A 27580-nucleotide genomic window follows, 5' to 3' on the forward strand; every position below is an offset into this window, starting at 1 on the left:
TTCTGTTTATTATACACGAAGTGTGTAACTCATGGTTTAAATCAAAAGAAACGTTATTTAATTATCATTTCTTTGAAACATCATATACACAATCCATATTTGTGTAACATTATGTTGTATTCATTCTTTTACACACACTCTTTAGATGTATCTGTATACAGCGATTACATACACACTGTATAAGCAAATCATACGAACAAACACAGTATATTTTTTACATAACCTACAACCATTACGTTTTACTAGATTTTCACTTTTGACAAGTTTGAAAGAAGCTAAACCTAATTTTACATTATCTATACGCAAAACATCATCTCTACAGTATGCCAAACAGGGCCATATTGTATCGACTGTTTGGTTTATATATAATGTATAGTACATATCTACGCGCGCACACATTTTATACATGTATAAATATGTTATAACTGTAAGGTATACAATTTTATATGAAGTGTATTGTGTAGTGTATATACACAGACTATGTAAGAATATGTATTGTACTGTATATTAGGCTATTTTCTTGTGTGTATGTGTATGTGTGTATGTCCACACACAAGCAAATAGCCTAAATAGCATTCTCTTTTAATTATTTATCATTATAAATGCTTAAAAGTGAACTTTGTTGACTTTCATAAGTTTCACAGTGTTTGAAGTGATTATTATTAAATAATTTAATAAAAAAAAGAAGCATTATTTGTTAGAACTTACCTGAATTTTCCTATATTTATCAGGATCAAGGGTTGGCTTGGAGTAGCCAAAAGTTGTCATTGTAAATAAAACTAACAAAACCGAATACATTTCCTTAAAAAGTTAAAATTATTAAATATATTCTACATTAACATTCATTATGGATCATATACGTCACTCCATTATAAAAAAATTCATATATAAAAAAAGTGTCTTAACTTTCCAAAGGCAGACGACAAAACTCCGATCTCACCAAAAGATCGGCTGCTTTTCAACTGACGTCACCGTAGCCATGGTTTCAACGAATGCTTATCGTTATATAAATTTTTTTTTTTCCTGTTGTGTGGCGCTTTGGTCGTCGTAGCTCGTTAATTCTTGAATATAATAATGAATAATTTCTTTTAATTGCGTTGATAAAGATGACTTACAACTAATAAAAATTATAAAACTATAAAAATAATTCGTTACAAGTTAATTATATTATTTTTTTGTAAACGATAATGCGTTTAAATATCAATTTAATTAATACAGTATTTTATATATTATTTTTTTTATTCCCGACTTTAAAGATTTTCGAATCGGTATGTAGAAATTTAAATAAAAAATACACAAATATTCCTTTTATCTACGGTGTATTTACGTTTGTAAACTTTATAAAACGCATAAAAGCGTACCGATATTAAAAATAGAAAGAATTTAATTTAGAAAAATAAATAATATTCTTAAAGATACTAACGTCAGTACAGCGACAATGGCGAATCGATATTTAATTAATTAAATTTCAATTTATTTTAAGTACTGTTTAAAACATAAAAAACAAACAAAATAAGCGCTTAAAAATTTAAATTTTGTACTTGATTAGTTAAATAAATTAATCTTAACGCGAACTCTTTCTTTTCGAGAAAATTGCTAATTTTTCGAATAAAAACGCAGTCTAGTACAGTATATTAAAAAATTAATTCTCTCATAAAAAATAAGTTTTAACGATTAAAAAAAATTTTAATTATAATTACAGTCGGAACTCTGAACAACGGCCGTTGTTTGGAGATTATTTTTTTAATGCATTTTTGTTCAGAGGGGGGGAAAAATCCCGAAATGGCCGCTGTTGGGAGGTGGCCGTTATTGCAGGTTCGACAGTATTTGTCTTTATTAAAAATAAAACGTTTTATGTATTAGCTTATTAGCTATACAGACAGATACGCAGATAGGCCAAGGATTCAGCAGGGCCCTTTTAGGGTCCAGAAATTTAATATTTTATGCAAAAAGTTAGTTTCTGTTGATAAAAATTATAAAATTTATCTATTTTTACTCGGTTTATTGATTTTATTTATGTATTTTTATGGTTTACAGAAATGAATGAGGCCCTACTCTTGTGACTGACAAGGGCCCCACTATTAGATTAAAATTAAAAAATTTAAGTTTTGCTTTCGCTTATATTTAGTGTTATTTCCAGTATCGTTCTCTGCTACTGTTGTATTTGTCATTGAAAACTAAAAATTTTTTAGTTTTAAAATGGGACAAATATGCTTTACGTTGATATTAATAAACAAATGTAATAGTAGTAGAGAACAATACCGGGAACTACACTAAAAATAGTCCTAAAGCGAAAGCAAAAGTTAAAAAGTAAATATCTTTATAAAAAATTTTTAAATTCTATATAAGAGTCAATATATAAAGAGCCGAATTTGAACATAAGTTAAACAAGAGGCAATTTAGGGCCTTGCGCTGTGAGTTTATAACTTAGGCCCTGACGTTTTTGCATGCATCATTATTTGCTGGAGGAGAAGTGCCTCTTATACGTTGTTGTGATCCTGAGCTGTAAGTCTTGCCCTGAGTACACACAAGCACACGCATCTATATAAAAGTATATATTATATCTATATACAGTATATATAGGGTCGATGCACACCCATCTTGTATAGTTTATAATAAAAATGCATAATGGTTTTTTTTAATCACCCGGTAAACTACAGATTTAGAAAAAAATCGAATTATTGTGACATTGTCACAATGCCAGGCTGCAATTTTCAGTCATATTTTAATTTAAAAATCACGTGACTTCCGGTTCAAGACGAAGTTCGTATATAGTCAGTCATAGGTCCCGGAGGCCCCTATTTTCATACATTAACTCTGTTCTCGAGATTAAGCAAGGCTTGAGAGGATGAGGTAAGACCCGTCAAAGAGGAGGAGTGGAGCCCTATTCCTCATCCGAAGCCATAAAAATATACGCCCTCTCAATTGCCTGTTGGTCCACTCTATCTGGATTATATTTAAAGTATGGTAAAGAGAAATTTATATCTAAAATTAATTATATAAACATTTTATTTATTTAAGTTTTCTTTCCAAATAACTAAATATAATTTATTAGAATATTATATATTTATGTTTTTGACGATGTTACCATGCAATCTGGTAATCATTTGATGTTTATGTTTTCGTCTTTTAATATTTCATACTGGTTATATTTAGCCATTTGTTTTTTTTTTATTATTTTATGGTCTGAATATAATAAATACGAAGAAAGAAACAACAGAAAATTTTTAAAAAATCGATGCCAAAATTTTGATTGATGCCCCCCATTTTGAAATGATGTCTATGTTTCCGCATGACTAACTGTTGTAGCAACGCACGAATTATGACTCCCTTGATCAATTTTAACCCCGTAATAGAGGCTCTACTATCTCGCGAGGCCTCACCAAGATCGGAGATTACGAGTTCCGACACGTGCCTTTCAAAAATTTATAATGAAAGGCATCGAATTCTATTCATCCTCCACGTCGCAATGCATTCAACGTGTCGCGCCATATTGAACGTGAATCGCGTGACGAGCAGCCATATTGAAGTTGGACGCGTCGCGACGCGTCCAACTTCAATATGGCTGCTCGTCTCGCTGTTAATATAGACATTTATTGTACTTTTCAATTAAAAAAAAATTCTCAGCCTCCGGAGCTAAAATAAAATGTAATAAATTAAGATAATTTCACTTTAATATTAAATATAATAATAAATAAATGAATTGATTTAATCTTTCGTGAAAAAATGTATTATAAACCATCGTCGTTACGTCATTGACCAATCAGCAGCTCGTGATAATATCAATTAACCAATAACAGAACTAAATTCAAGAGCGCGAAATTTAAAAAGATTGTGGAACATTAAAATTTGAAGATGTTTTGAGCCAAATTTTTAATGTAAAAAAAAGCAATTTTATAAAATTAATGGTTAATGTTACCTATGGGGTAGCGAAACATGCCGGCCCTTCCGGTCGTCATCTTGTTTGCGCACGCATATGTGTAAACAAGATGGCGATCGTCGACATTAACCAATACGCAACTAAATTTAAACTTTTTTTTTTAAAACTAAAACATTTTTAAAACGTGAATTTGCTACTTACTTTTTCCTGAGACTTTGGTTTCATTTCCTTTTTTCGGATCGAAGACGAAAAACAAAAAGTTCATCATTCTACCTTAAATCCATCGATAACTGGACGTAGTGATTTACGAGATTGGATACATCAGTGGTTCGAACAGAATTTTCCTGGAGTGTACGTAGAAGTTTTAGCCTCTAAGAACTGCAACCTTGCGATTCACATCTCTCACCTTTACGACTACGAGAGGCAACGTCTCCACAGATGTTGGCTCCTGCGATCCACGCACACCTCGCCTTTCATGTGTCAATCGCATTGTCTCATGGCGTCGGAAATCACGAAAAACACATCCTTGGTTATGACACGTTTAACACCCGTTTAATACATTTATTACCCATATAACACATTTAGGAGACGTTTACCATGGTAATTAACATTGGCTAAATTTTCCTACTCGTTAAATTTAAAAAAAAGTAGATAAAATTGTACAAACTTTAAATAACCACGGACACCTTTAGAAGTCCTAACAATATGCACGATCCACCTACATCGTAACCGAAACCGATATTCCTCATACGTCCAGAACGGAAAATTTTGCTGAAAATTAGCATACTAATTCATCGGTACGATAAGCGCCATCTACATTGCATTTCTAAAAACTCATGCCGTCGAGATTACCGGAAGAGTTGCCATATTTTGCTACCATAGGTAACATTAACCAAATTGATTATATAAAATATTTACAAAAAGTAAATTACATCGAAATTTACTGTAAAATACATTCTACAAACAACGGCTGAATCCTTCAGACTAAAGATTTTATTTATCTTCTGACCCACAGTGTTTACAATAATTACACCTATATAGTTTTATAGGTGTAAACATCCTTCTCACCTTATTTTCTGGCGTATGTTGCCTTATTTATGTATGGATTCGCTAAAAAAATAAAAAATAAAAAAATTAGCAGGGGATCTTTTATCTTTACACAATAATGCTTATGTTATTACTATCGTGATCTTTTCAGCGTCATAATCACTTTTAAACTCTTGATTTCTGAACATCTAAATATGAAAATGATGACAAGTAATGTATTTATTTATTTTTTTCAGTCCTTGTATGAGAGTGATAAAAGGGAGCTGGTTTCTTGATGTGAATTTAATGTTCTCGTAACTTTTTTCTTTGCCAAATTATAAAGAAAACTTATAAATCATCATAAATTAATACTTTCATATTTATAAATAAAGTTACAGGGGAAAATATTTAAGAAAGAGTAAAATGTTTTTATATAAGATTAATTCATATATAAAGTGGGAAATAATACGTTTGCGGTATTTATCTTTTAAACTACTCAGCCAACTTTCTAAAAAAACTGTTTTAAATCCCATACAGAATTAAATTTTTCCTTTTAGAAGCAACTCTCTATGGACTTTTTTACTGTTTATATGGAATTAATGGCCCACTTTTTCTGAAGATCAAAAAGTGATACCGAGAGTGTTCCGAAATTTGGAAGCATACCACAATTAGAACATAGAACGAACGCAAACAAGCAGGGAAACACTTCAACGACACATCAACTGAATTATAAATAATAAAATAAACCTCAACAATCACGGCCTATTTATTCCAACTGTTCGTCTGGGTTTATGGCCAGGATATCGAAAGAAAGATAGGCTATGCTTTCTAATATGAAAACATTCCCAACCATACGAAAGTCACGTCCTCCAATCGTAATTTGTTATCTGGTAAGCGTAGTTACCAGATACCAGTCTTATCCTCCGAATAAAACAATGAAGCTGTTTCCACGTACTCAGCTGTATCTCGAAGAGGAAACTGGAATAGAAGCTCCCATAAGGAAAATTTTGGATTTAGCCCCAAATCCCCCTTATGGTATTTTCTGTTCTTGCACTTCTTCCTTATTAGTGGCTTTTTCTGTGGTTATGTATCCTAGAAATGTCTTCCTCTTCGTTTTGTATGCATGTCTGTGTTTTACTGCGTTATTCCATAGACTTGTATTGTATAAATTAATGAACTATGTTAGACGAGTTTAATAAAATTTTCTTCTTAAATCAATAAAGAACGGTTATAAAAATAACAATTTAATTTAAAAATGTTTATTTTTTTAACTCATTATTTTAATTGCTTACTTAAAATGAATTCATTATATTTTTAAAAAAATAATTACGAATAAAATTAATTAAATAAAAAAAGGTTAATGTTAATCAACATAATTAAAAATCCAGCAACGAGTTGCGTAATTTTCCTGTCTGATATTTTTTTAAAATAAAAAAACTCATAACTTTTATATTATTAAGCAAAATAAATAAAATTGGGTGTGGCGCCATCTGTTATGAGTTTTGTTATAAAAAACTTTTTATATTTTTAATTACTATAGAATGACAAATATTCCTACCCTCAAAATTAAGCTGAGTTTTATAAAAAAAAAAAAAAAAAGTATAAATATTAATAACGCATAACATCTTCATTAAGTCCTATCCCTCTCGAGATAGGATGATACCTCATGATATCTCCTAACCCCCTCGACTTTTAACCACTAATTTTTTTAAAGATTTAGTTGAGAAATCCTCCGCTCCTCAAAGCGTCAAAGCAAATTATCATATGTTTAAGTCCGAACTTCAACAAGCCCTAGATGTATTAGGGCATCTTCAAAGTCCATAATAGCGGGTGAAAAGTTAGTAGGCATCGAAAAAAATCACTGTAATTTCTATATTACTGAAGCAAATGTGATGAAAATTATTTTAACTGTACATTACTAAATGAAATATGGATGCATACCTTAAAATTCAATGTAGCATCATCAGCCAACAACACGTTTTCCTCACTCAGATCGTATGTGGACTTTTACTATGCACTTTTACTATTACAATTTGTGGATTTTTTATTCAATCCCAGAGCCCCGTATGGCCCCTCATGCCATTACATAACACAAAGGCCGCTTTTCCAAGTCCTTGTTCTAGGAAGTGGAAATACCACTCGAAATTATCGAGTGGCTGCTAAAGCGGCTCTAGCACACTAGATGTGCCTAAGAAAACGTAATATATAAGTTAAAGTACACACAAAAATTCTATAACGACGTCCCTCGCCACCTGATGCCCTGTTGTGGGCCTGACTGAACCCATAACAGTCTTGCTAAAAGGCCCTCTTAGTACCCGTGGAACAGAAAGAATTAATAAGTAAACAAACCACCACAAAAAGTAAAATTGAATAAGTGCTTTTAGTTATTAAGGATTACTTAAAAAGAAAAAGATTCATTAAGTCTGTAAATAAGATCATATTTCATGCCCTCCGTTAACAAAATGAAACAAGTATACCCCCAAATGGAAAATTTTCAATTGTGTCAAGTCACTTGTGGCCATTTTAAGTTAGTAGAAGTGCAGATGTTGCCGTTAATACTTTGATAAAATAAATCAAAATGTAATGAAAGTGTTTACACAAGAAGCAATACAAACATAAAAGTTTTAATGGCTTCGTCTCATTTGTGTATTTAATAAAAAAGGTTTTATTTGTATTATCTGTGTACTCGACTGCAACTTAGCAACAATCATTTGTCTACAAGATACATGCATTCGTTCTGTGTACTCATTTTAAAATCATTTTTGTGTTTTAATTTCTAAACTTTAACTTAAGTACCGACAAAGATTTCTCTTGAAATGTAAAATAATTGCCAAAATTAGAGTCATAGACAGTGGCGGACAGTCTCTCATTAGGCCCACTAAGACCTGGCCTAGGGCGCGAAAGTTTGGGGCGCCATGAGTTACAAAAGGCCTTTCTTTCACCAAACAACATAACGAAGGGCCTCCTAATGTGTAGGCTGTTTAGCTAGTAAGTAAATCCGACTCTAAGCTTAGGGCCTCGAGTTCCTAGGTGCCTTTCAAAGAAAAAAAATAATTTTTTTTAGTGTTTCCCTTTTTAAAATGTACCTTATTTTATAATATGTTGCAATACTTTTTAACAATAAAACATGTATTATTAAAATTAATATATTTATGTTACTTTTCTTCTTTTTATGATTGACTTCTAAAATTATAAAGGATTGGTATGGGGCCTCACACGGTTCAGCTTAAGTAAATCGAGTCCTGGCTTAGGATTTTACACTATAAACTTAAAAAATAGTGTGTGACCCTGGATGATCTAGAATAACGCTCTAAACCAAGTTTAACTAATTTTAATGCATATTAAATTAAATGAAATCTAAATCTAAAAAAAAAAAAAAAAATTGCCAAATTTGAACCTATTATTTAAAGCACACAGGACCCGTGTAAGATAAAATAGAGCAGGAGCCGCTCACAAATGCTGTATCCGAGACGGTAAGCATCGGCCTATTACTATGGGGACACGCAATCATGCTGGACACCGACTTACACCAACTAGCTTTCGTCATTGTGGGCCTGCTGAACTTATAATGGGAATAGCTAAAAAGGCAGTCTTAGTGTCTAGAAAGCAAAGAGTAAAATAAGAATTATTCCTGTAAGAAAATTCCTATTGGTATCCCGTCTATCTGATTTTCCCTTTCATTTTAAACTCTTTCCGCCCTGTAAGCATTTGGAGGGTCTTTTATCGCATCCATCGTAGATTCGGCCAGATTCACAATGGAAATGGCTGGACGGTGAGGGACGAAACTCGACATAGCCGAACAGAATTTCCGAAAAATGTCTGCGGTTTTCGACCGGCCGGATTCGATCCCGGATTCCCTGAGCAGTATCTATATAAATTCCTTGATATTGATAAATACAGTTTAAATACAGGTTAATTATAGGAAATTCAGCGGCTCGGGACTTGATCGGATCGAGGATCCTTCACTTATCCCAACGATTATTTTAGCTTATATGAAAATAATTTATGCAATAATCTTATTTATATTTTAAATTTTGTTAATTTACAGGCTATTTAAAAAAACAAATCAAATATTTTTTATGTATAATTTCATTTAAGAACAATACATGCTGTTGAAAGTAACTGTTGCCAGTTAGAAAAACATTATTATTACTCTAAAATTTATTAAAATTGGAATTAAATAATGCAAATAAAACAATATAGAATTATATATAATAAATTATTTATTACGCGAATGAAAAAAATTTTTAAATGATATTTACGAAAATTTAATTTTTTTGTAACGCAATTTTCTGTTGCCAGAGTGCGCTGATGGCGGAAAGATTCGGCTTTTAATGATCTTAGAAAGGGCGGATACGGAAGAGACGAACAGCAGTCGGGTGCTTTGTGATGCTGAAGATCAGTAGATGCCGATGGATCGATAGATATTAGGTAAGGCAAATATACAAATAACTTAAAAACACGATATTTACCTTAAACTCTTCTAAGTATTGTAAAACGATAAAATTCGTAAAAGTGGCGGAAAATTTAAAAATAACTCAACATTGTTTATTTTAAATCGATACTTAACGTAAAGCTATCTGTTGTAAAATTCTTAACTTAAATTACATTAAAAAAAAAAAAAAAACAATTTTCTCGGCATTTCTTGGTTAAAAAAACGCGAAACGATCGTATTCCGAAAAATTCAAATATATATTTTCAACAATTTAAATTTGAAAATATTCAAATATTTAAAATAATAAATATCATTTGATGATTGGTCAGTTTAAAATTTAAATTAATCACGTGACTTTTCGCTCGGTTAATTTAATTCGTTTTTTTTAAAGGTGGAAGTAAAAAATTTATTTTTATTTTTTTTGGCGGTTAAATGCTTGAAAATATTATTTTTAAGTTTCTAAATTCGATGCATATTAATAGTTTTATATTTTTACCTGTTTTGAGATAAACTTGTCGTTCGATCTAAATCGGATAATTTGTCAGTCGTTGTCATAGCAACCAATACGAACAAAAAGGTTTTTCATTCAATAGAATTGTTTCGTATTCACGAATAAAAAATAATAAAACATACGTTTTTTAAAAAGAAAAGTTTTTTTACGTTTCTATTTATTTATTTTTTATTTTTAAATTCCGCATTTTGCTTAAAATTTAAATTTATCGATTCATTCTTTAAAGTAATTCCGGTGAAAATGTCGAATAATTTACCGTAATTTCGATTGATTTTTTTTCTTCTTATTATTATTTTTTGTTTTAAATTAATTCAAAAAAGTACTTTTATAATCGACATTTTATTATTATTATTTTTTTCCTATTAATATTTTAATTCCACTTAGAGTTATTAATAAATTATTAAAATTAGTTTGGATGGCAACACTATAAAATTACCTGGTGACAATCGTAGCAGACGACGTTTCGGCAGCCATTTTCAGTTTGATCGTTTGGATTGCAAATTGGAATTCGGTAAATTTAGTCTTTTTTTATAATAAATTATCGATTAAGTTAATTATTTAATTAAATCTTAGTTTATTTTCTATTTTAAAACTAAATTAATTTATAAAACTTGATTTTTTTTTAAATTAAAAAAGTTGTATACCCGAACCCTAATTTAAGCCTAATTACATGCAGACCAGGTTATAATTAGGCTTAAATTAGGCCTAAATGAATTACGTAATTACCGATTATACGGATGAATTTTTCGTTTTTTTTAATAATGTGAAATAGAACAACATTTAAAATTCAATTTTTATCGATGTATTTGATGGAACGTTGTCTATATTTAGAAAAGAAGAGGCGTTAGGAAATACGAATCACATGATAGACTGTGCTTGAGAGATTATCTGCATGCGATCGATTAAGATTTCCAGTTAAAAATTCACATAAAAATCATTATAAATTTTCTAAAAATTTTGAAATTTACCTAAACATATGAAGAATTATATTGAGATCATTCGTATCTATCTCAATATGTTGTCATGTATTTAGGACAGGGATGGGAAAACTGTCGGCCCGCAGGCCGGATGCGGGCCCTTTAAGGCTTCGTATCCGGCCCGCACCTTGATGATTTCTTTTCTAAAAATCAATGAAACAGAAAAAAAAATTCAAACTTCTGTTTGCGTAAGTCGTAATGGCCTGGCAACAAAAGGGCCTTTGTTAGAGCGTTTTTTTAAAAAAATTGACTGGCCCTTTGCTGCGTTTAAGTTTGAAATCCCTTATTTACCTAGTCACGTGAGGAAATTGGGGCTCCGAAATTGGAAGAATAAAACAATTTTACCGTTGGAATTCTATACTTTAATAAACTAATTAATTATATAACTACAATTTGGCGTTATGATGTAAAATTATGTAGAGGGAGGCCCCAATCTTGTGTCTAGGATGGTCTTGATCTGAACTTCCTATGAGTTAATTATAGGCTGAATATATAATATGATGAGATATGGTTCTCTCTCTTAATCACCTCAGGTATCCTTAATATTTGTTTTATCACAGGTATCTACGGTTTATATATTATTAATAATATACACAGTACCTCAATATGTAAGTCAAAAGCCGCTTAAAACACCCTGAAAAAATCGAACTGAATCGAGAGTTGGAGATTTTGCCACGATAGAAACATATTACGATCAAAGTCAACCATCTTTGTGTATATCAACCGGGCGGCATAATGTGTTTTTATCACGAAAAAAATTTCTCTAGTTCAACACAGTTCGATTTTACAACGGCGTTAAGTTATACGGGTTGAAGTCAGAAGTCGCTTATGTGTGTCTACCTAAGATGAGCCAGAATTTATAAAATTTTGATGCCTCTCGTTTTGCCTTTCTAGAGCTTTTCTAAACACAAAGATGAGAAGAGTTTTGCATTTAAAGCCTTCTAAACGGTATTTAACATATGTAAATACGTTAAAGTATATATAGACGTTGATTTGGTTAAACATTTTTTTCTATCGAAGCCAAAAAAAGTTTAAATACTTGGTGATGAATGTTTAACGAATCAACGTCAATATCATCAGACTTTTCATTTAATGATTTATATATATATATATAAAGTAAATACATGTTATGATAGTATTTAACATTAAACTATTTACATAGGCCTATCTACATATTAAAAGCCGAATGATTGTGAAAGATTATTTAAAATGATTCATATTATAAATGATTTTTCCTCGATAGTAATTAAACAGGCAATCATGAATAATAGATATTTTAAAATATACTACAGTAAAACTTGTTTAAACCGGAATAGCACGCTACCGAATATTTTTCCGCTTTGGCAGGTTCCGTTTTAGCAAGTTTTACTGTATATTATTGACTAGTCGGGTAGAGCGCGAATTGTGAAGTTGAAAAACTTTGTATAATTCGTGTTTCGAATTTATCCATTGAACATCAATTAGTCTAATAAATGTTAAACAATTACAATAGTAAGAGATTTATTTACATTGGATATCCAAGTTTATTGGGGGTCTCATCTCACGCCATGTGATGACAGTATGAAGGTCTATCGTAAAGAATATGAATAACCGATTCTACTCGTATCGATTATACACTCGCATAATATATATTAAATATTTATGAGAATATTTACTCACATCATCGCCCAGAATATTCGGAATTTGTTTTACAACTAGGCATTTAATAAAGTTAAAAGAAAAATTCTAGTAATAATAGACCTGCATTTTACAAAATGTAACATCTAAGGGGTCAGATTTGGATTAGTTTCGGTCTTTATCCCTCCACCAAACCGTGTAAATTCACTCCTACACGCAAATAATCTCTAAAATTAACGTAAATTTGAAATAAAATGTGTGATTTTAAACTACTGCATATATATCTAACGGTATTGGGAAAAATATACTTAAACAAATCGATTCGTAATTAAATAAAAGGTCTAGATTAGAACGACTGATTTTTGGACCGTATTCACATCCGAAAATAATAATTAAATGCACTATCAGTTCAAATATTTTCGATTACTCTTTGTGTAATTCAACAATTGTGTAATACAAAGATATTGAAGATGAACGATGGAAGAAGGACGTTCCATCGCTTTCCAAATCAAAACGAGACGTCGCGAAGTCCAGTTCGATTTGTCTTATCTCGGCATTTGCATTTTAATTTTCGCCAATAATAAGACACAAAAACAATGTCATAAATATTGTAATTTAGAATAGAAACCACTCCTTGTAATTTGTTACGTTTTCGTGTAAAGATCGCTTACCAAATCACCCAGTCAGATACCATCCGTTACGTTAAGAAAACCGGATAGGCTATACGAATTTACACGATAATTCAGCGACCTGCTAACGGTAAACGAAGGTCTGAATTTTAAAAAACACTTGATTAATTACAAGAGCATTTAGATAAATACCGCATTTATGTACCGTGTTGTACACTTGAGCCGATCACGCGATCGAGAACAAAACTGTTTAAAATTGCAGATAAGACTAAATTAATTGCTAATCGATCATCAGATCATTTAAAAGATACGGAAATGTAGTGTTTTTTCGGGTAATTATACGAAAGTAGTGCTTTGTATTTTAATTTTTTTCTTTCTTTCTTTCTTCCGTATAAACGTGATTCGTAAAGATAATTTACGTCTCTTATATTATACTTTTAAATTTAAACCAAGGCTTTTTTCTTTATTTTTCTTCCTATGAAAAAGGGTATTATTCGTTCAGATTACCATAATGAATAATAATAACGACGATTCTATTATTAATTCACGTTCGAAATGCCTCTGTTGTGTGCCACTTAAATAAACAATAAGCCTAAATAGTTGAGTGAATCTAATCTATAAAATCGATTTTTCTTTTTTTTTTTTGAAAATAATTCGAAATTGTAATGTGTATTCTCTTCCTGCCTGATATACATTTATATAAAATCGCCGTTTCCTTGCTATAATTATTTTACCACCAGTTTACTGGGGTGTAGCATGCTGACGTATCAAACTATACGGGGCAGCTCTTAAATAGCGTGATCTAAACAGTTCATTAATTACAATTGTTGATAGATTACCCGATTGAATAACTCCCTATTTAAAACTTCAGTTAGCTAATAAGCAGTCACAAGATAATCGTTAACATACCATTACATCTCGATTAATTTAATGTAGGGTAAGTGCAATCAGATGATTGAAAGGAGGAACGATTCGAGTAAGCTACACTTCTTCCAGTCGGACGAGCATAGAGGATAGCACAGAAATTTTGGGATTTTATTTATTATGACAGGGTTTAATGGATGTTTCCGGGATGCCTGACTGGCCGATCGATATTTTAGAAAATCCTGACATGCACGAGTTTATTGTATTAACGTAGAGTTTTGTTTGTGTAGTCGCTTAGGCCGCTTCCCTTTTATTATCGTCGCTTCGGAAACCTAAAAAAATCCACTAACTTTTGCAGCTAGGTGCAAAGTACAACCGGTTGTTTTACTTCTATAAATAGTATAAAACGTATACGGTACGTCCTACTGTCGCCAAAATGAGTTTTGTATTCTAATCTCTACATCTGCACCTGACATTTCGCTGAATAAGAAGACACACAGTCTATAATTAATTCAAAGTCTGTAATTAATATGTACTCTACAATAGGTCAAAGCTATCAATGAAATACTAAATCAATAATTTGCTTTGCTCGTGTAATTTGTTCCCAGTTTGTCTTTCTGCCAATTCAATTACATTCGCAAGGAATTCCCTCTCTCCGGGTTAAATAATAAACAAATTTCGGTTTATAATTAAATTGCCATTTTAAGCAGAAACTATTTTAAACATTTTCGATTGATTATAGGGTATATATATATTACTTTTATTATTATTTCATGCTGCTTCAAACTAATAAATTTAAAAGTGAGAGGCCCTAAACTATGGTGAAACCTTAAGATGCAGCTCGATTTAGTCAGGACTTGCTTAACATTTTATATTTAAGAAAAAATGAGAGTACCGAAGATCAAAACGAATGTTTAAAATGTTTTTACTACAAAATCGATTAAATAATTGGCTAAATTTTTTAATCGCTGATTAATAAATTGCGTGATTTATAACCCGCTCGCAGTTAGAATCTTCCATTTGTAATGATTTACCGACATATAAATGTTTTTCTTCCGTTTGCATTTAACTGAAAACAATTAAAAGATTTTCCTTTTAAAACAAGCACAAGCAGAAAACTATTTAGAAGCAAAAATGATTTTATCGTAAAAGGCATTTCAGACTAATTTTCCCCGTCTTATTCCACTTCTCAAACACATCCGTTAACGAACATACGGTAATTTTCCCATATAAAAATTATATATAGGAAGAAAAAAAAACTTTTTTCTCTATAAGATATTTTCTAAACGTTTCTAGAATTCAGTGTTTACACAAGCGCAGACGAAAAAAGAACATGGTTTCCCCCGCTATAAAAAGAACGAACACGTGACATCACGAAGCCAAGATAAATAACTTTCATTTAATTAGGTTGAAAGTGGAAGAGTTTGTTTATAAGAAACTTAACAATAGTATTGTCGTATTGTGCTGTTAAAAATGTTATTGGATGTAATGGTTTTTGCTCGAGCGTTACACTCAGACCGGTTATTATCGATTATGAGACCTGTCCCGTGACCCCGAGTGTAGAAGCAAGTAAGATTGCGAAGATTTCAAACATTTCCAGGGGAGGATTACACGATTTAAAATGCTATTACGTCACGCACGAAGCTTCGCACAAGCTTACATATTAAAAAATCTTCACTGCACGGGAGGAAGCGCGAAAAAAAAAGTTTAGGTAGGGGCTAATTTTATACAAAAAAAAACACCTTGCATTTATATTATTGTACTTTGTAATCCACTTCTTAAAATAGTACTGTAGCAAATAATGCACATTGCTTGTTTATATAAAACTTAGAATATTTTATGGCCTGCCAAAACGATTTTCCGGATCGTTTAGTAGTAAACTTGGAAAAATCTGTACGGATCGTAAATGTCGAATTCATAAAAGTATGAAAAATATAATAATAATAACAATAATTTTTTTATTCTTCGCTTTAATCAAGGCAGCGAGTTTTAGACACCTGATCGATGTTGTGTGTGTGTGTTTTTTTTTCCTTTGTGGGAATTACGAATTAACAATTGTAACACGAAATTGCAAGTGAATGTATTTAAGCTGTATTTAAAAATTATTTTTACTGCAAATATGGCATATAATTTCTGAAATTTTGCAGAGATTAGGAGGATTTGATGCTATTAAGTTCTGGTGGTTAAAGGTCGAGGGGATGGGGAGATAATGGGAATCGGACTTGCTAATAACGAGAGAAAAATCGTCATTAGCATTTACGATTTTTTAATAAAACTCATCCCTATCCTCAAAATTAAGCTTTTTTTTTTTTTTTTTTTTTTTTTCCCCTGCTGTTTCATATTAGTTAAAACGTTTAATAAAATATGATAACAGATGGCTCCACCAAAATTTTAAACGTTGCCGGGAAAGTCGAGCAACTCGTTGTTGATTTATTTCAATTTGTTTTTAAACAATTAAGCTCACCGTATGTAGATTTTCTCGCCGAAAATTTTTGACTGTAATGCTTTTATAATTGCATTATTACTCCGTTTGAATTCAATTATATAATAATATATGAATAAATTATATATATACAAAGCGGTTATTTTATTTAAAATGGTACCTCGCACTTGTTTACGGGAATCATCAAAAATTTACGAGAGAAAGAATAGTAAACAAAACATTACTAAAAACATTTTTTGAAAAGTGTTTTCCTGTAAATCCATAAAACAAGTCCATATTTTTCGATAGGAATTTAATCAAATTTTTGTATAAAATTAAATTTATTGCAGAGAGAGAGAAAAAAGTTATTAAAAAAAAGGTTTTATTCGAATTTAAATACGTGTTAGTTTAAAAATAAAGAGAGAGAAACAAAACAAGATGATGGGAGAAGATAAAATTGGAAGAGCAGATAGCGGCGGTTTCTGGAAAACTTCTCTCGCCTTTTCCCTTTTGTCGGAGTTATAATATTGATCCAAACACTGAAAAATACATATTGTATTGTGCCTGCGGGTCTATATTGAAAATGCAGCTGCTGTGCATGAGAAATTAAATTTTCACTATTCAAACACGGAGCGATTCAGAAATGATCCGCTTATCTTCTGGATTATTTGGAACTCGCTGAATGCTTTATAGAAAACAATCGGGAAACGTTCCATAAAGGTTTTCCGTAGTTTAAAATTATCCTAGAATATCTAAAATATGATTTTATTTTCGTTTATTTAAGTCGGGGGTGATTTTAAAGGAATTTCGTAGATTAAATTGATATAGAAGTATCGCATTTTATGAATAAATTTTAAATAATTTAAATTAGAGGAAAAGTTTATATATATTTTAAAAAGTATTCATAAGTTAATATAAGTGGCCCAAAGTCAGTTAAACGTACAATTTTAAATACGAATCTGAACACAGAACCTGAACGGTGTATTGAAAAATTTAATCATTATAAATTGAATAGACTAATGGGAAAGATTTTAATGTCGCGGAGAAATAAAATAAATACTTAAATAGAATATTACTTCTCCTCCTTTTTAATTTTGAAAATAAATGTGTTAATATTTCGCTTATTTTTTTGCACAGAGAAGTAACGAAAATTATTTATAATAAATGAGATACGCTAATATAAAAGTTGGCCGTGTGTTCTCGAACTCTAATCCAAACGTGTTCTTCCCTTTACAAAATTGCTGTAAGGGTGATTGAGAGAGAAGCCAGCTTTTACAATTGTTAACTGACGTTTGGACCACCCTGTATAATTATTATATCGATATTTTAAGAAGGAATTTATTAAGTTTTTTTTTAATTCATTTATTTACGACGAAGCTTTTATTTTAATTGATAATTTTTTTCTTTTTTAATTTAGGTAAGAAGAAATATTAAAAAGTACTGCTGTAGTTTATCACCAAGTTAAATAGTTTTAATTAATATATATATAAAAAAAAATTAATGCATAATAATAATTTCTGAATTTTCTCTTCGTTGATAGATTTTTTTTATATAAAAAATGGATTCCGGTAGATATTGCGAATACGCCACTTCTTCTAGTTCCGGCACTCGAATAGATTATCGTCATTTGTTATCGGAGATGAGTGAGTTAAGACATAATATTAGCCTCTGAGAACGTGCCTTGATGGTATTTTATTGCATTTTCCTATGTGTGCATCCCCCCGTTTTTAATGTTTTCTCTGCTGTACTTTTTTTAGGTACTCAAAATTTTGATGTCATTAGATTTGCTTCTTACCGCACAGCTTGCAAATTGAGATTTATACAAAAGAAACTTCACTGTAAGTATTAAATGACTAATCGATAATCTTAAGCGGGAACATATAACGAAAAAAAAAAAAACAAAAATTATATTTAAGAAAAAAAAAATATAATAAATATAACGATTTAAGAAAAAATATATAAAAGTTCATAAAGGGCAAGCCTCAAATGGCCTGTGTATATTTGATCGTGCACTGCTAGTATTATGTCTTACATTATGCAGACTACATCCACAACTGCTGCTTTTATCTGGGCCCCAGTGTACCTGATCAATATCTGGAATATCATCGAGGCTTTCCGGGAAAATGGTCTAAACAATATGGAACTCAGGACCGAAATAGACGTTTCACATCTGGAAACCCTCCTGTCGTCCATTTTTTACCAATTGAATAAAAGACTGCCATCTGCTCAACAGCTCGACATCAATCTGTGTACAGCGAAAGTACTCAACTGGCTTTTGGCACTATACGATAAGTAAGCTATAGGTCTTAAGTTTCTGTATTAGTAACAGTTATGGCATTGAATTAAATACTTTTTTTTTTTTAATTTCAAATAGAGAAGACAGAAGCAAAATTTCTGCATTTTCGCTTAAAGTTGCGCTAGCCACAATGTGTGCAGGGAAGCTTATGGATAAATTGAGATGTAAGTCGATTTTGACGTAAATGACGTTAAAGATGAATTTGCTTTTAAGTTAAACGGCGAGACGTAATTTATTTTCATGGAAATCTAGATTCTAGAATTATGACAATCCATTGGAGAACTATTTAATATGTTAAATGATATCCTCAATGAGTGTTAATTGCATTTTTAGTAACAATAAAGTTGAAAAACTCCAATATAACCAACTTATTCGTGTTTAAAGTGTAAATTTCTACATACGAAAAGCTGTAAATAGATGATATTTTAATAAAAATCCTAAAATTAGCTATTATTATTGGAGATTATTTTTCTTAAAAATGAGAATATTACAATAATTATTATTGGGTACTGTATTAAAAACAATTTTTGGCGCATTCAAAACACAGTCTTCGGTGAGGAAGTGGGAAGTGTTCGAGATGCCTGGGGAATTCCAAAAAACATCGCCCTTTAAACCCTCGTAGAGCTGAATTTCAAGTTCAGACTAGTTATCCCCTCTTAAGAAGCTGCTCTTCAGCACTGCTAAATAGCATCAATCTTGCTGCCCTTTGACTTCTTACCTTCAAACCTTACCCTTCTGCAAAAACCGCAAGGTTCGCTTTCATTTCTTGGCATTTAAGTACAGCATAGAAGCTGAAGGGCAGCGACACTGAGGCTTTTCTGCAATGATGCAGAGCAGATCTTAGGACGGAAATTCTTTTTATCTTTATGTAAATATTTTTAAAATTATATAATCTAAACTTTTGGTTAATGTAACCCTTGGTGCCAAGATGGCGGCTCGTCTCTGATTCCAGCAAGGAAACAGTGGGACGCAGGTTCTAACCTAACCTATTCTAATAAATTACCATAATTATTAGAATAGGTTAGGTTAGGTTAGAACCTGCGTCCCACTGTTTCCTTGCTGGAATCAGAGACGAGCCCGCCATCTTGGCACCAAGGGTTACATTAACCAAACTTTTTATTATTACAGATATATTCTCGCTTATATCCGAACCAAATGGATTATTAATTCATACTCGTTTTGCCGACTTTTTAAAAGAAGCATTGGTTCTTCCATGTGCTGTTTATGAATCGCCGACATTTTCGTTTAAAGAGAGTTTAGCTAGTAGAATTTTTGATCACGTAATTGTTTACTTTCAAGAGAGTTTTATTATTTAAAAACTTATAAAATCAATTAATCAAATCTGAATTTATTATTTTTTTCCCAGAGATCTAAAATAACAGTTAATGATTTTCTGGACACAATCATTTCCGATCCCGGTCCTTCCTGTCTTGTATGGCTTCCTCTTCTGCATCGTTTGTCTAACGTGGAAAATGGTAAGACGATGGCCGATTACATTATTAAATACAAACAGTTTAAATAATATATCTCACTAATTTAACATCTAATTTTCGTTCATAGTTTTTCATCCTGTTCAGTGCGATGGTTGCAACAGAGAATCTTTCAGAGGTTTCAGATATAAATGCCAGCAGTGTTATAATTATCAGTTATGTCAGGATTGTTTCTGGAGAGGAAGGATTTCGGGAAATCATTCAAATCAACACGAAATGAAGGAATATACAACATACGTAAGCGATTCTTTGCGCATAAACTCGCTCTCCTTCGAAGTATATTTTTAAAAATACTGTTCGATGTTACAGAAATCGCCCAGTAAACAACTCGGCCATTCATTAAGAAAATCATTTCAATGTGTTCCGGAGAAACCAGCAAGCGTTTTCCCTCGTTTTCCGGAAAAACCGGAGAGACCTCTTAATTTATCTCATATCGTGTAAGTGCTATTTTTTTTTTATAACCATTTTTAAAGTTCTAGAGTGTAATAATTCCGAATAACATAAATCATAAAGACCAGCATCTCCTGCCACGTTTCAAAATGGATTTTCGGAAGTGCCATGTCGTTCTGTCGAAAAATATCCCGTGGAAAGTCATTCGAGTCATGCTGTAGCCAAAAGGTTTGTAAATTACCTTTTAAAATATAGCTTTTTTTCTGATTTGCAAACTGATTATATTCATTCATTAAAATAGTTTCTTAGAATTTACTCCAATAAGAGCTAGAAAATCTCTCTCTCTCTATAACGATTTTTCTTATCGTTTCATCAGAATTGATAAGTTCATTGAGATTCAAAGCATTAAAATTTCTTTTATCGCATACATTTTCACAAGAAAAACACATTAAACATACTTAACGATAAGGAAAAAACTATTTAAATTATAATTATTAACAATTCGAAAACATTTAGACAGGACTAACTGTCAAATGAGTTTTGAGCAATCTTGTGTCCTGGATACGCAGAAAACAAAACATGGACCACCCTGTAAGTCTAATATTTAGGGGCGGATTTTATCGAAAGTCATATCGCATGGCGCGAGTTCGTGAGAAACAGGGAAAAAATCGACCATGTTAATTAACGTAATGATGATTCAATGCAATTAATAGCATTTTCAATCTAACACAGCTTAATGCTTTCCATATTTATTCCTATCTCGAGTCGACATTATTAACGAGGTCTAAGAGAATATCGATTTAAAAGTCTAGAGCGCAATTTAAACTATTTCTTTTAAATCGTGTACGTTTGAAAAGGTGAGATATGAACAGAGTAGTGATAATATAGTTATTCGACTGTCAGCTACTTGTGTTTAGAGTTTACGTGTTACTTAAGACGACGCTTTTGATGACTATTACCGACATTAAATACAAATTTTTTGTCTTTATAAATATGTTTTTCTATTCTTTAACATATATTCAACAGGTTATTTCGTATATAAAAACAGAACTTGTAGATTTTTCTATACAAGGCAAGCAAAATTTCTAATAAAGCGAAGTTATAAAATTATTGAGCTACAAAATTTCAAATTGCAGACTTATTGATTCCCACTATCGTCCGCCCGTCTGTCCTTCTTTAATCTCGAGAACGCAGTTAGATGAAAATCGAGACCAGATATAGAAAGCTCAGGAAAAGAACACCCCAATTAACTAACATACATACATACAAGAAAGACATCGATCGTATACCAGGTGTTTAGCCGGCAGAAAAGAGGGAAAGGGGGGAAGGAGAGGAGATAAACAGTAGAGAAAGGTAGGATCCGTCTGAATGGCGTACATACGGCTACAGTATCCTTTATGTTTGATGATAGCGTGCTGAAAGGCCCCGAAGGATCTCAAAGAAAGCCCGAGTGTAATCGAGTGCTGCCACGAATAGCTAAGTGTAGAAGTTAGTGCCAAGTGGCTGTTAGTAGGAAGACTTATATCTACTTAATACTAATAAAACTGAACGAGCGCGAATCTTAATACTACTTAACAGCTAGACAACAGACAGACAAGCGACTCGATTAACTATATACGAACTTCCGGAATAGGTCAGAAGTCACGCAATATGAAATACGATTAAAAATTGCAGCCTGGCATTGTGACGATGTAACAATAAAGTAATTGCTCGTTTAATTTATACTCTTTTATGATAGAATGTACTTTTAATACGTCAGATAAAGTATTGCAAAACTTTAATCAAAAGAATAATTTGAAAAGAACAATTGCTGTGCTTTTGAAATTATTATACAATTAAGCTCTGTTGAATCATCAAAAAGAAACTTTTAAAATTGTTCTGTAATGCCACAAGAAACAAAAATGATATCCACTTGTTCTTATTGACATAAATAAAAGATTCTTTTCAGATCATATATACTAAACTGACAGATCGATTTATGGAATTATATAAAACTATTTCATTTAATACGATAAAACAAAATTTTATCAATTTATAACAATGCATGCGTCGTTTTCTAGTAGTTATGTTTACAGCAAATTCAGATAAATCAATACAAACAGCTAATTAAAATTTAATTATTTTGTGTAATTGCTTTCAGTTTTTTCTCGATTTAAAAAAACAATTCTCATAACAAATCAAAAAGATAGAATTAAAAAGCAAAAGAATTTTGCATTTGAGAAATATTTTTTTTTTTTTTGTAGTATAAAATGGCGGCTACGTCTATCTTGCGTGGATGCTATCTCTTTCAGGTATGGTTAAGGTTACCTATGGTTCCAAGATGGCGGCTCGTCTGATTCCCGCAAGGAAACAGTGGGGACGCACGTTCTAACCTAACCTATTCTAATAAATTACCATAATTATTACCAACAAAATTATTAGAAATTTATTAGAATAGGTTAGGTTAGAACGTGCGTCCCCGCTGTTTCCCTTCTTCTATTTGCTGGAATCAGAGACGAGCCGCCATCTTGGAACCACAGCTAACATTAACCATAATTTGTTTACACGCTATATTAAAATTATGAAGGAATTCTATGAGGTTTATACTTTGTATTCAAGACTTGCCACAAAGTAGGAACCAATTTAATACTATTTACATCTACGATAGCGTTTCTGTACAAAATCAAATAGGAATTGGAGAAAAGGGAATTGATTTTCCGATGAGTAAAATCAATGTTAATTTAAAATTACATGTTTTTCTCAGGCAAAATTGATTGGGCCTCGTGTTCCAAAATGATTGAAGAACATTTTTGCTTCCATTGATCAATCCTAATCCAATTTCATTGGTAGAAATGCCGGTTAAGAGGCCAAAACGTCCTTTATGCTTTATTACTACCGGATTCTTCATTGATCTTAAAATATTTTTCTTCCTTCACGGATCTATTTCATTTAGAATATGTTAGGAAATGTCTGACCTTTTTTAATCATTGTCAAATTTTCAAGTTGTAATTCAAATTGAGTAAAAGTTTCATGGACAGATGAATTTATAACTAAAAAGTTAATAATTCCTTCTAGTTTAATTTTTGTAAGAAAACAAGTAAAAATCTAGAAACAAGTTGCGTAACTTTCCCGGCATGAGTTAAAATTGTATGGCTCTCTTAAAGTCCGACCCCACTCGAGATACGATACGTAATGCAAGTCTATCTCCCCACCCCCTCGACCTTTAACCACCAAAATTTAACAGCCTCAATGCCCGGAATATCCAAACCTCCTCGCAAAATTTCAGAAATTTTCGAGAAAAGGCACAGGAGTTATTACATTAAATGTTAAATTTTTGGAGCAAAAAGCCTGTGTAAATACGTTAAAACATGTAGTCAAATCTAATTTTAAACTATTATAAATAACTGTTTAACTAATTGGTTTTCGTACACTAAACAATCTTAATTAAAGCAATTCATATCTCGTTTATTAATACAGAAGTAACTTAATGATCAGTTTTAAGATAAAAGTAGGCAAATCCCAACAGGCTCTTAATCGCTAATTACATAGACGACAGATATTTACACGTAGATTTCTTTATGGAAATGGTCTACAAATTGAGTTTACTCGATACTTCATTTTTGCTAAAAATATATATATGAATTTAATACAGAAAGACAAATAAGTCAACACTTTCCAAAATTAAAAGCTGATTTAAATGTAAAATATGGAAAATGTAAATAATCGTAGGACTTGAATTCATTATAAAATCTTATTTAAATAAACTCAAACAGAACAAATGATAAATAAATAAATTTTGCTAAATTTCATAACAGTTTTTCAAAAGGTTATTAACGAAAATGACCTATAATAATAATAATAATAATAATAATAATAATAATAATAATCTTTCCGGAATTCGTTGTAAAAAACAAATGTTATGTAGTAAAACCTGTGAGAACCGGAGTCGAGTTTTTCCGTTTTAGACAGGTTTTACTCTTAATTTTTTTTAAAAAATGAAGACTTCAACAATATTAATATTATTTACTTAAAAATTTCCTTCTTTTATTGCTTTCTGGAACCTTTAGAAGCTAAAAATTATTATTAAATTTCAGTCCACAGTATGCTTCGTCCGTGGAAGCGTATCAAGAAGAAGAACATAATCTTATAGCTCGATACGCTGCACATCTAGCAGATTCATCTTCAGTAAGAATTAAGATTTTTAATGTTCTTATCGTAATTTTTAGACTATAAAGAAAACAAATCCTCTTGTTTATATATTACAGTTAAGAAGTCCATCTGAAATTAGCTTATCTCAAGACACTAACAAGCAGCAAGAACTGATACTTCAGCTCGAAAATGAGAACAGGTATAATCCAATTTTTATATATCCGAAATTCCCGTTTACAGCAACAATTTATTTATAATTTTATCACCTACTATTTAGGGATATAATGAGAAAGATTATGTGTCTTCGACAACAACAAATGGGTGCCTTGGTACCGACAAATAAAAGTTCGACATTGATCAGCGAGTTGCATATACTTCGACAAAGAAAAAACGAATTAGAGACTCATCTATGTGATTTACAAGAAAGTAGACGAGAATTAATGATTCAACTCGAAGCACTGATGAAGCTGTTAAAAGTAATTTAATAGTTTAACCATTATACACGCATGGTTTGCTACCATTAATTAATTCTTAAAATATTTATTAGAATCATCAAGGGTTACCTACGACACCGAGTAGCTCTCACTCAGGAACTAACAGATCGCTTCTTTTTACTACACCCTATCCACTGTCTTCGTCACGAAGCGCGCCGACCACTCCGGGAAGTGGCATCCCAACTTTTGAAAGTTTTTCAGGAGTAGGAGCCAAGCATCTCCCATTTACTTCTTCCGCCAGCACACGGAGCCTACAGAATGATTTATTAATCGCAGCAGATTCGGTTACAAACGCCATGTCTTCATTAGTCAGAGAACTGAATTCCGGTAGGAATTTTTAAATATTTTAAAAATATTCCCAGTAGCCTGACTCGAAATTTATTGATTTCAAATCCACTGTTACAAACAGGATCGGAGGATGAGGAGAGATTACAGGATCATAAACTACTGAGCAGTAGCAGAGGTAAGCAAGACAGCTAATTGAATCGTTTCTGGAAGCAGGAAAAATAATACATTCGGTGTTACAGATTTCGAAACGGAAGACACCGAAAGTCCTGGGGATAGTTTAGAGATTGGGAGCACATTATGGCAAGAAAAATGCCACCGTTCTGATGAGAATAGATTCCTTGAAGAGATCTGCGCTAGGAACGTTACAAATACCTCACCTGGGGCCATAGGTGGAATCGATGATACAGAAACTCAAGAACTTTACGATGGAGAAATTGGGGTGAGTATGTTATAGCAAAGAAACACAATGCCCTATTTTTATTTCTTTTAGTTCCTCCACTTATTATTTATTTTAATTATTATTTTTTTCTGTTTGTTCCCTTTTTCGTTCGCTTCAGAAGATTTCGTTGTTTCGAAGACAGAAAAATCATTAAAATTACTTTATTATTACTGAATTACCTTCTGCTGTTTTTAATCGTTGATTACAGGATTTAGATTTGTCTTATCATCACACCTCATTTACCACCGACGACGAGAGTTATGTTCGAACAGATGATGACGATGATGAAGGAGCAAACGCAGACTGGGAAGATAACATGAAACGTTGGGTAAATCGATAAAAGCCAGGTTGGATTTCCTAACGTATGCAATCATTATATGCAGTTGATTTTAAAATTTTTCGAACATGTTTTCGCTTCGATTGGTACATGTTGCATTGTTGCAGTTTTCTGTTGTTTAAGAAGAAAAAAAAAATTGTAAAACTTTGAATTTCTTAAGTATTAAATAAATCTTAAAATCAGTATCTGCGGTGGGTAAGTGAATTTATAATTGTGTTTACTGTTAAGTTAATCTAATTTTACTTATAACAGACCTAAAAAAAATCATTGCTAAAACAACAAAATAAGTGGTAAAACATACAGGACAGTTTTGCTTGTTAAATCTGGAAATTATAATGGATTTAGTACATAAATGACACTAAAAATACAAGACGTTCTAACGAGTAGCAATACATAAAAGAAAAAAAAAAAGACAGCAACCGAGATCGAGACCCAGACAGAAAAATGCGTTTTGGTCGCCTCGGGTGGGAACTAAACCCACACATTCTTTGATAACACACACACTAAATGTCCTAGTCACGTAAGATATCAGAACATACTTAAAGATACTTTCTAATGGAACCCTCGCTTTATCTCGAGAACAGTAACTTCATCACATTACGTGTTTCAGATAAAAATCTAAATTTATTTTATGAACGCACATAAGTTTGATAAAATAAACTTTTAAATTCATTTATCCATCGAAATACAGCATTGAAATTCTGAAAAAACTTTCTTCTTATTTAAAAAAAGAGGTAAATTTATTTATAAATTATTATGAAAAATCCGTTTGATTTTTTTTTTAAATAAAACTTTTTTTTATTTTTGTAGATAAATTTCCACAATAAATGATAAAATTCCATGGATAATCATCAAAATTTCTCCAGGTTTATCGAAATGTGCATTGTTTGATATAGTCCAATATAGATTTTAGAATATATGAATACTATTTCGTACAAATCAATGCAATTACCACACAGGGTGGTCCAAAAGTCAGTTAACCAAGAATAGCGAAGATCTAGGGATTATGAAGGAAATTTTTCGTTAAACAATTTGTTTCATAATCACAGGATGAGAGATTCATACCTTCTAGAAATTTATTAAAATACTGTTTAGATCGAGGGTGTCAAACTCAAACTGGTTAAATGCCAACTTTTTGTCTCGAATACGACAGCGGGCCAGATGTTTTTTAGCTTTTGTAGCCAAACATTTTCTAAAAAGTAGCCGACTCAAAAAATTCCTTTTTAATAACCCGAGATTTCACAATAAAATAATAATTAAAAAAAACCTTTTGTACCTTTTACAGCAATAACTTTAATCATAAAACAAACAATTTCGGCCAATTTACGGGCCTGAAGCAGGTCCGTAAACTGATCCG

The 27580-nt window shown here is 31.5% G+C and overlaps 3 protein-coding genes across 10 annotated transcripts in view; 1 reads left to right on the forward strand and 2 right to left on the reverse strand.

Moving 5' to 3' along the window:
• Window positions 1-27580, reverse strand: part of LOC136972965 (PHD finger protein 12) — a 152363-nt gene that overhangs the window by 97093 nt on the left and 27690 nt on the right. The window lies entirely within an intron of this gene.
• LOC136972971 (vascular endothelial growth factor A-like) overlaps window positions 1-27580 on the reverse strand; it is a 40500-nt gene that overhangs the window by 8061 nt on the left and 4859 nt on the right. The window contains exons 2-3 of one of the 5 annotated variants that reach the window (XM_067267641.1): window positions 907-1061; window positions 709-801 (exon numbers count right to left, since the gene is read on the reverse strand). The exons of 1 other annotated variant lie outside the window; for it this stretch is intronic. In XM_067267641.1, the coding sequence (XP_067123742.1) occupies window positions 709-798 (90 nt within the window). In that variant the 5' untranslated portion in view covers window positions 799-801; window positions 907-1061. Of the gene's footprint in view, window positions 1-708; window positions 1062-9837; window positions 9904-27580 lie in introns of those variants that run through there. 3 more of the 5 variants (XM_067267642.1, XM_067267644.1, XM_067267640.1) reach the window with 3 other exon arrangements.
• Window positions 9213-26408, forward strand: LOC136972968 (dystrobrevin beta-like). Of its 4 annotated transcripts, XM_067267634.1 has the most exons (18): window positions 9213-9337; window positions 10263-10363; window positions 17902-18004; window positions 18119-18199; window positions 18440-18653; window positions 18736-18821; window positions 19786-19937; window positions 20024-20132; window positions 20218-20384; window positions 20457-20584; window positions 20661-20765; window positions 24611-24701; window positions 24782-24864; window positions 24943-25141; window positions 25213-25486; window positions 25569-25622; window positions 25687-25886; window positions 26095-26408. In XM_067267634.1, the coding sequence occupies exons 3-18, from the start codon at window positions 17920-17922 to the stop codon at window positions 26224-26226; spliced, it is 2160 nt and encodes a 719-aa protein (XP_067123735.1). In that variant the 5' UTR covers window positions 9213-9337; window positions 10263-10363; window positions 17902-17919; the 3' UTR covers window positions 26227-26408. The 4 variants fall into 4 exon arrangements, with proteins under 4 accessions (XP_067123735.1, XP_067123738.1, XP_067123737.1 ...); XM_067267637.1 differs by lacking the exons at window positions 9213-9337; window positions 10263-10363 and having other exon boundaries at window positions 17909-18048; window positions 18403-18653; XM_067267636.1 differs by lacking the exons at window positions 9213-9337; window positions 10263-10363 and having other exon boundaries at window positions 17942-18004; window positions 18403-18653.

Source organism: Centruroides vittatus, unplaced genomic scaffold (genome assembly GCF_030686945.1).
Source record: "Centruroides vittatus isolate TY-2023 unplaced genomic scaffold, ASM3068694v2 contig_3068, whole genome shotgun sequence".
Taxonomy (NCBI): Eukaryota; Metazoa; Arthropoda; class Arachnida; order Scorpiones; family Buthidae; genus Centruroides; species Centruroides vittatus.

Bases quoted from the DNA above. Each gene is read 5' to 3' on its own strand.
- LOC136972968 (XM_067267634.1), top strand. From the start codon at position 17,920: ATGGATTCCGGTAGATATTGCGAATACGCCACTTCTTCTAGTTCCGGC. The intron at 18,200-18,439 runs GTAAGTATTAAA...TCTGGGCCCCAG, and splicing joins TATACAAAAGAAACTTCACT to TGTACCTGATCAATATCTGG. The intron at 25,142-25,212 runs GTAATTTAATAG...AATATTTATTAG, and splicing joins CACTGATGAAGCTGTTAAAA to AATCATCAAGGGTTACCTAC.